The 10,588-nt window shown below is 32.6% G+C and overlaps 1 protein-coding gene across 1 annotated transcript; it reads left to right on the forward strand.

The window, feature by feature from the left end:
• Positions 1-1,528: 1,528 nt before the first annotated feature.
• LOC117319204 (scavenger receptor class F member 2-like) lies at positions 1,529-8,325 on the forward strand (the record flags this gene model as incomplete). Its single annotated transcript, XM_033874040.1, has 5 exons — positions 1,529-1,792; positions 2,903-3,001; positions 3,594-3,689; positions 5,862-5,957; positions 8,266-8,325. Coding segments are annotated over exons 1-5 (592 nt in total), but the record flags the coding sequence as incomplete, so codon positions are not given.
• Positions 8,326-10,588: the final 2,263 nt, after the last annotated feature.

The following is a 10,588-nucleotide window of genomic DNA, read 5'->3' on the forward strand; positions in this document are numbered from 1 at the left end:
TCAATTCAGATAACCTAAATGGTTGGTGAAAATATTGATATACTTCGTTCAAGCTCAGGTACTGCGTTCAAATTCACTTCTGAATTTTTGTCAATTATTTTAATGATTAAATATGTGACTAAAACTAGTCGTGTTCTTCTGAGTGTGGAAGTGGGACAGAGATGGCCGATTAGTTAAGGTGCCCCAACACTTTAACACTAGCTCTACCTCTGGGTTGCGAGTGGGGCAGTTGCCAGGTACTGACCGTAGGCCAATGGTTTTTCTCCGGGTACTCTGGCTTTCCTCCACCTCCAAAACCTGGCACGTCCTTAAATGACACTGGCTGTTCAATAGGACGTTAAATAAAATAAACTTAACCAAAGTGTGGAAGTAGCGTATATGATAAGATGGTCGGACATTTTAAAGATTAATTGATAAACTAGTACTCTATCATTCGACAAAGATCACCAAGTACGTTCGCAAATAGTTGTAATCGATATCGCTTTGTCGTACTTTTTCATGAGTTACCGTTCCTGTCATCATTAACTCAGTGATTAGTAGTTACATCAACGCTTGACAGATAATTACAGTTAGTAAGTCCCTACACAGTGTAATTTTATAAATAAACCCGACTGCTAAGCCCAATCATAATCAATATTTTATACTGTGTACGAGTATAGCTCTTATAACCCTCTTGTATTGATTCATGACTATTTTAAAGTTTTATCATGATTACATGTGAAACATTGCAGAGTTTGCTCGGTGTTGCGTTTGATGTTGTTTGCTATACAGTACAAAATGTCTTTCGTTAAAATGATATTCTATGTATTATATTTTTTTATTTCAGGAAATCTTTCCCTTAACAAATCAACAACACAAAGCAGCAATTATAGTGTAAACGAACATTCTCCAATTGTACACACATCTGGGAATGCTGTGGATGGCAAAACGAGTCAACAGTTGGACCAGAAGTCGTGTGTACATCAGGCTTTGGGACAAACACAAGTATGGTGGAGAGTAGACCTACAGAAAGAAGTCACCATAGAAAACGTCGAGATATATTATAGAGAAGAATATGTTTGGAGTAGGATTGTGTTTTTATTCAAATTGATTTAAAATGCTGGCCAGTAATATTCGTATTACATAGGTCTATGACAGAGAAATAACTAAGTGATTGTGTTTGTAACTGAAATGAAGCTTAACTTTTGTGTACTGCGTATATCTACTTTCAATCAGTATGGGAATTCAGAATTCAGTTTTATTTTGTTTGTGTATCAATCCTCATCATGGTTACAAATGTAAATCATCGAAGCAAACTTTAATGATAAGAACATGACAATTAGAATTAAGTAATATCATTCTTACACCTATTTATTTTAATATCCTCACACCATCTATAGACTAAATAGTATCTCGTATGTCATCCTATAAGGACCTGATAATTGTTCTGTCCCCACCACAATCTCTTTGTTGGTTTGGGTCTTTGTAAAGTGTTTAATGCGATCATTACAGCCTTCGATAATCAAACGAGTTTAGAGTTCTAAAGAAAAGTTTTATTTTATTTACAGCTGGATGGAAAATCGATTTGCTGGATACGAGGTGTATCTTTCAAACACAACCGTGAGACGTCGTGAAGATCGCTGTTTCATCGATGTATCACAGAGTGTCGACGACATCCAAAGTCATGTCAACCACCGTGAATGTAATGGTACAGCACAGTACGTGACGATATACAACCACAGGGAATCACCTAAACGACAATCGTGGTATAGTGATGACGCCCTTCTGGAACTGTGTGAAGTAAAGGTGTATGGTAAATAGTCTGTTAATTATTATAAAAACATAAGTATTTACAAAAGCTTGGTCCACTCATGACCACTAGATCCGCACAAACTTCTGTTATTTGATGTAGGTTACTTACGTAAATTGTAGACGTTGATTATGACAATTTGAAAAATAATAAAAATAAAAAAAACAACTTGACGAGGTCTTTGTTAAGAGAAAACAGCAGTATAACTACGACGAGACTGTTTGACATAGTTTCAGTGAATAACACATATAACTATGTCACATTACATAAAAATACACAGAAAACCGTTATCCTTAAAAGGTTAAATAAAGCAATGAATCCTATCCATATAGTATTGAGCGCTTGTTACATAGTACTATGCTACATTGTAGTCATTTTTGTCGCTTTTATGCAATGCTACGTCACGAACCCGAGCAAACATTAAGTAAAAAATCCAAAGAGAAAAAGGCTAGAAAAAAAGCGTAATTTAGATATGTTATGTATATAACAAATAAACAAAAAATAAACAAAACGTCATTTCATTGTGGTTTATAAAAATCTTCTACATAGATACGTATTTGAACCAAATATGAAATAGAAACTATTCAAGTTAACTGATATTAGGGATGGTTTTACGTTTTGTTAGATAATGTTTAGATAAAGTGAACTGAAAATCTGTCATTGAAATGTCAGTCAGCACAATTATCCATAACACACTGACAGTATTCCAAGGGAGGTTATCAAAGAAATAACTCTGAATATAGATATCCACTCAAAACATAAATCACATAGAGACCTCCTTATTCCATTAATCTTCACAAATAAGATAAATGAAATAGCACCAGCATTTGATGCATTCATAACTGGATATTATAAAATTTATAGAGAATCCTTCTATGTATTTTACCAGGTTAAATAATGTATTGTCTTTACAAAGTATAGATATCACATGGAAAGTCCCGTTAATCCTTCTTGAATTAATATCATGTCCGAGAGAAATGTTTCCCCTGGTTAAACAATGTATAATCTTTACAAAGTATAGATAGCACATAAACACATAAAGTAAGTTAAATGTATCATAAACGAAGTTAGATATATCATAAGAAAACTATAATATTGCTAATTATGTTACAGGATGTGAAGTAGGGAAATACGGATCTGGAAACTGTGACCAAACCTGTCCCTCCAGTTGTCGGGGCGGCCTGTGTAACCCCAGTTCTGGACATTGTTTAGGTATTATATGCAGATATTTGTTTTAATTCTGTTGTGATATTCAACTTTTATCTAATGATATCGAAAAAAAAAATCTACACTATTTTCATGATAAAGATAAATATCATTGAGGTAACAGTAGAACGTAGAAAACTCCTGCTGGATTATGGGATCATATTAGGTATTCTACCAATGTGTTTCTGTATTGTTAGGGCTATAAACATACTGTTTATTCAGCAAATATCGAAAAATAAAAACGTATTGATAATAAAGTAATTCTGTTAGCACGCATACTTCTTCCTCCTAAGAGCGAAGGAACATGATGGATCCTGTGTCACATTGGGACTTGATGAAATGTTTCATGAAATCAATCTGTTAAACACTTATTATTGTTATGATCTGCTCCCTACATCGTACTAATGGGTAAATATGACATTAAAAAAACTAACAAATTTAATCTCGCTATGTTATTGTATTCGATATCTAGCGAACAAGGCGGGTATTATTGATGACTCTAAACATACCTCCATTTACGAAACACTCATCTTTTACTTTTTTCAAGTGTATTAATTTTCCTTTTGTTGCATATCCATCACTGGTCATTACACTACAGACTGCCAAGACGGTTACTACGGAAACAGATGTGAATCAGAATGTTCAAATACTTGTGGAAGTAATGTATGTGAGAAGGTTACTGGAGACTGTACAGGTTTGTATAGAAATTAGTTAATTAATGTGTGTGATATATCTGTAGTTGATGCAAACAACATCATACTTGGTACTATATATTCAATAGCAATGAAGTTTTCGTATGATAGGCAATACACATATACAATCATCAATGGAGAAACGTTACGTAAATACCTGCATCCATAGACATATACCATGTGAACAGGTGTGTTTAGTAATTGGTTGTACGAGATGTAATGTGTAATGGTCCGTTGTTTATGCAAGGTACATGGCATGAAGGTGTTTATACAAACACCTTTAACTGGTACGTTAATTGCATGAATGTCAATAAAAGGTACGCATATACGGCAATGTCCTTATACAACCATCAATCCAGAAAGTTATATAACTACCTTTGATCACAGCTATTTGATGTATGCTGAAATTAGTTAGAACTGGATCGTTGTAAAGAGGTTTCACCTATGAACCAGATAGGACTGCCATTTCGCCTAGAATTATTCCCAACAAAATAGGAACCCGAGGATTACAGATAACAAGATTCAATCCGATTTGATTTTATGAGCTGATCTATTTGGCAACACCACTAATAGATAAACAAATTTAAAAAAAAAAAATCACAATACAATATCGCACATTGTTTCTTAAGATCGGATTGCTAAACACATATATATGTATATATATAGATCACAACACAGGGCTTTAGAAAACAGGGAAAATATCCGGACTTGTCCTAAATTGATATGGTGATTGCTGCCGATAGACAATGGATACACTTTACCTTCAAGACAACTTGGTCTCATTCTACATTTTCATTGGTCTTCTATTTTTTCTTTCTTCATTTCCATGGATCATCATGTAAATCAATCTTTTGTTCGTCTCCTTTATTGCCCCTTTCGGTATGTACCATTAGTTGTTATCATAACACTTACACAGTACATTTTTATGTAGTTGAAAATTCACCTTTCAGGCACCCGGATCAACAGATTATCACGCATGAGCATATTAAACACTTACATGGTAATTTTAATTATCACTCATATGGTATGCGTTATTAGAAACTACTTTGTTTAGTGCTTATTTGTCAATAAAAAATTTTCATCGATACTGATTAAATATATTCATTGAATTTCAATTTTGATATTACTTGTCTAAGAGTCCACTCATATCTATTCGCTCGTGTTCCAAATTGATTGGTCTGTGTGTATGTGTCGTTGTGGAGTACCGTTGAGAACACTGGTGTCTGGAAATAATTTAAAGTATATTTTTGTTACTTTTATCACTTATAAACTCGCCTCGTGAAGACAGGAAAAGTCGATTTTGTCACCCCAGCGTTGGTTGCAAGTGTTCAAAGGCGTCAGTAAACTCCTTTATACGTGTACTAGTGTACTGATACTTTGGGGGTTTATGTTGAGCAATAAAAATATATATATATTCCAGAGTTAGAAAAAAAAAACAAGATTCGGGAAAACATAAATTCTTTAGTCTTTTTGACTTAGATTATTTATGTCAAAAACCAATGTTAAGTTTTTGGTGTAAATGTTGTGTTGAAAACATCCTTTAACTTCTTTATAATTGTACTAGGGTACTGAACTTTTGTTTGATGATTTCTGTAAGGTTTAACTTTTCCACCCCTTCCTGAATTAATCTATTTTAAATATAAAGAAAAACCATATTTAATTATCAACGAGGAAACAAAGGAAACCATATCTTAAAAAGTACGTTAATTAATGCTCCCATATAATTTGACTACCGACAATCTTTTAGTATCATTTGGTCAGCCCTTACAAGGGCACTGCAACAATACAAGTTCAACAGGTTCAAGGGCACCTGTTCAGGTTCAGACTCACAAGTTCAAGATCACAATAATTTGTTTGAAGAAAAAGTAGCTGCTGTAAGGGTATATATCTCAGTTATTATTTCGCTTGAGAGAAAATGACAATACCGTGATTTGATTAATCTTTTCAAAGCAAGTTTTATATATATATAAAAAATAGAAATTTCTTTCACTTGCGAATCACTCATCTTGTGCAAGTGCATTTATACTTATTATGCCTTAATTTTGTTGTATTGCCATACATATATATCGTCATTGATATTGTAACATATATGTATTGATGAACTTGTTGAATTATTTGAAAATTAACACATAAAAGACTTTACTGGAAATTCATCAATGGTTACTATTCTACAGACTGTCAAGACGGTTTTTACGGGTTGAGATGCAGCATTCAATGTCCAGCTAACTGTGGCAGTAATGTATGTGGGAAGGATAATGGATACTGTACAGGTAGGTATAGTAATGATGATACAAATAATGCAAGTATTAAATTGTAATTGAAGTTTTACATAAGAGGCAATACTTATATACAATTATCAATCTAGAAAAGTTATGTTACTACTTGTATTCATAGATAGAGGCCATGTGAACAGGTTTGTTTGGTAATTGGTTGTATGATATGTTAAGTGTGATAGTCCGTTGTTTATGAAAAGTACATGAAAATTGTGTTCTTACGAGCACCTTTATACGGGTTTGTAAATTGCATAAATATCATTAAGAATACGCACATACGGCATTGTCATGCCAACTAGAATTTTCCCCAACAAAATGAAAACTGAGGTTAAAAAATCAAAAAAAATCCTATTTGATTTGATGAGCTAATCTATTTGGCAGCATCGCGAATAGCAAAACTATTATATATCCTTTGACAATAAAAACTAAAACCACATCGCAACACAAAGCTTTAGAGAACGGGGGAAATTCCATGATTTGTGCAAGATTAACATGGTTATTTCTGAAAAAGAGTAAGCTTAACTTTCTTAGTTGCCATTATTACAATGACATAGCTCTTCATAATTTACCATTCAGACACCAGGATGAAAAGAGAATATCTAACAGTATCTAACAGTATCTTCAGTAATACCAAATATACATTGTGTGCGGCAAAATATTAACCAGACGAGTGAACTATGTTTGGTATTACTGAAGATACTGTTAAACATTCTGTTTATTATATTTTTATAACATGATATACACTGGGAGACACGAATGTCCTAGTTTTTTCATATTTTCTCCTAATTTAGAATTTTTCACCAATTTTACCGAATAAGCACTAATTTAGCACAGCACAGACTATTTTTTCAGAAACATATCTAATTATGAAATTCACACACTAGTTTTTTGCCTTCAAGCCGAATTTTGTGAAATGTACCTAATACTTCTGTGATAGGCACTAATATTGTTTTCAGTGTCTATTATTTCCCTCGATGTCTAAAAAAAGATGTATACTATCTAATTCTCTCGTTACTGTCTAAAACTAGATGATGTGTCCTATTATTCTTCAATTTTGACTATTTTTTCTGGTCGGTACTAGAAATATTGGACAGTGTCTAAAATTGGAGAAAACGACTAGTTTTCTTGGGACAAGGGCTAATTTTGACGGATTTGCCTCGGGCTATTTTTTATGGCACAGTAACACCAGCACTGCTAGCTGTATACTACCTTACCTGGACAGCAGTAATCCCTGACCACCAAGCTCAGTGGCTAGCCCTGGCCTGGAGCGCTCATCCATGAAGCTGTCTTATATAATTACCTAATTGATGGATCAGGTCTTGAAATAATTAGGACACAATAGGGAAATATTTCATCATTGTGATAATTTATTTGTGAAAATTAAAACACATATGTCTAAAGTTTAGTGATATGAAAAGGACTACCCAAAAAGCTGATGAATATTTCATCAATTAAAGGATTTATTCAGAAAAATGGAGAACAAACTGTTATATTGAACATAATCATAGACGTATATATCACAATATTGTATGTGTTTTAGTGACTAAATGCTATATCTATCTTTGATAACACAATAGCTTAGCAGATAATGACAATTAGTCAGCGACAGTGGTACATGTATACAGGATAATACAATGTTTCACACTTTTCAAGTTTGCATTGTGACACTGTATTTCATTGCATCATAAGCAAAATTATATGTCTGCAAATAGCTTATCTGTCATCATACGTCAAAGTATAAATAGTAATATAATTAATTTTAAATAGTTGTGTTATGATACAAGTAGTATTTTATCAATATTGATCGATTACATGGTGCTATCAGGTTCCTATAGATTATAGATATTAAAAGTTATAATGGTTTGTATTCCATGTAAAGGACTTGGTATAAGGTTATGGTATGTAGTAATTGTCGTGAATAGAATAGCAGAAATTGTCAAAATAACAGTTTAGTTTACAGTGTATATATTCAAAGTTTCAACATTTTGCATTCCATGCATAGGACTTATAGGTTATGGTATGCAGTAGGAGAAATTGTCAAAACATCAGCTCATATTAAAGTTGGATAGGACGTAGTGATAAACATAAAAGATATATAATCAAACTTTTCTCCATATACATGAAGAAGCAGATTTTGATAGTATTACATAAAAGCAGGGTGAAGGCATATTTTTTAGATCACAATGTAACTTATATCATCACTTATGTCAGTAAATAACCCAAAAATAAGACCCTGTTATAAAGTGACACTTGAGTCAATAAACAAAAGAAGTGTAACCTTTCCTATCCTTGGCTTTTGTTTCAGCTCACCCAGGTATCACACCTTTACGCCTGAGTGAGCCCCTCCTAGTCCCTAGCTCTACAGGTAAATACCAACACCAGTATAAGGAGATCAGTATTAAACCAATCATTTATTCTAATTGTTTTCTTTGTTTTATTTCCCTCTAAAACACTGACCAATTTGATAGTTCATAGCTTGAAATATAACTTTATAATATATAAATATAGTTGATATAATAGTAGTTAATCGTTAAATAATTTAATAGTATCTTATCATTTTCAAGATTCAAAGTTGAAGTTTTCATTAATAATATTTAAACTTTTGCCTTACGTTTATATGAGTGTAGGACAAAAGTGATTAAAGTGTCACTTTGTAACAGGGTCTTATTTTTGAGTTGTTTACTAACAGAAAGTGATGACATAAGTTACTTTGTGATCTGAAAGAGGTGATTTGATCTGCTACCATAGTTTTCTTATATTCTACTATATGTATGCTATCACTATGTCCTATCCAACTTTAATATGAGATGATGTTTTGACAATTTCTCCTACTGCATATCATAACCTGAAAGTCCTATGCATGGAATGTAAAATGTTGCCACTTTGAATATATACAGTAACTACGTAACTATATACTATTATATTACTATTTATACTCATAAAGTATGTTGATAGATAAGCTATTAGCCGTCATATTGTGTTCATGATGCAATGAAATACAGTATCACAACGCTAACTTGAAAAGTGTGAAATATCCACTTCTGTCGTGAGCTGCATCATTGTATTATCCTGTATACATGTACCACTGTCGCTGACTAATTGTCATTATCTGCTAATCTATTGTGTTATCAAAGATAGATATAGCATTTAGTCACTAAAACATATACAATATTGTGATATATACGTCTATGATTATGTTGAATAAACAGTTTGTTCTCCATTTTTCTGAATAAATCCTTTAATTGATGAAATATTCATCAGCTTTTTGGGTAGTTCTTTTCATATCACTAAACTTTAGACGTATGTGTTTTAATTTTCACAAATAAATTATCACAATGATGAAATATTTCCCTATTGTGTCCTAATTATTTCAAGACCTGATCCATCAATTAGGTAATTATATAAGACAGCTTCATGGATGAGCGCTCCAGGCCAGGGCTAGCCACTGAGCTTGGTGGTCAGGGATTACTGCTGTCCAGGTAAGGTAGTATACAGCTAGCAGTGCTGGTGTTACTGTACCATAAAATAGCCCGAGGCAAATCTGTCAAAATTAGTCCTTGTCCCAAGAAAACTAGTCGTTTTCTCCAATTTTAGACACTGTCCAATATTTCTAGTACCGACCAGAAAAAATAGTCAAAATTGAAGAATAATAGGACACATCACCTAGTTTTAGACAGTAACGAGAGAATTAGATAGTATACATCTTTTTTTAGACATCGAGGGAAATAATAGACACTGAAAACAATATTAGTGCCTATCACAGAAGTATTAGGTACATTTCACAAAATTCGGCTTGAAGGCAAAAAACTAGTGTGTGAATTTCATAATTAGATATGTTTCTGAAAAAATAGTCTGTGCTGTGCTAAATTAGTGCTTATTCGGTAAAATTGGTGAAAAATTCTAAATTAGGAGAAAATATGAAAAAACTAGGACATTCGTGTCTCCCAGTGATACCGGATCAGCTTTTAATTGTCCCCCATTGTCGTGTATAATCAGTGTTTTGATAAACTTAGAAAATGTGAAGACTCGGGGAAAAAAGTTATATTTATCTAACAGTTTCGATAAATATTTTTGCGGGAGATGCCTCGCTTTTCTTTGTCGTAATTATTAAATTACAAATAATCTTCAGCCAATAATAATAATAATAACAAAACAGGCGGCTTATCAAATATCCCTACCGACTTCTGTAATGTTCAGTGTTACTACTTCGTATTTCTTATTACTAATTACCCCTTCTTTCCTTTTTTGTAATTCTTATTTCTTACTTCTTATTTGTAATATGTCACAAATTGAAACAAAGCAAAGAAAAGGACACTGATTTACTTGTATATCAGAATAAAATAACAAACACGTTCTAACAAATAGATAATAAGATATAAAGGATAACAAATAAGTAATTATAGATAAGTGGTTAGTTCCGTGTGATGATAACTATGGTTTACACCATTTGACAAGGTTACACACTTAATCGTTACCTATTTGATTTAATTTGACTTGAAAAACGCATTAACTCGAAGTGTGAAGATGATGTGAAAATCACAAAAAAAAAAAATACCGAAAAATCTGACAGTTTTAGAAAAATTGATAGAGGTAGTAAAAGATATTAGCGTTTGATATGTTACATGTAG

Source organism: Pecten maximus, unplaced genomic scaffold (assembly GCF_902652985.1).
Source record: "Pecten maximus unplaced genomic scaffold, xPecMax1.1, whole genome shotgun sequence".
NCBI lineage: Eukaryota > Metazoa > Mollusca > Bivalvia > Pectinida > Pectinidae > Pecten > Pecten maximus.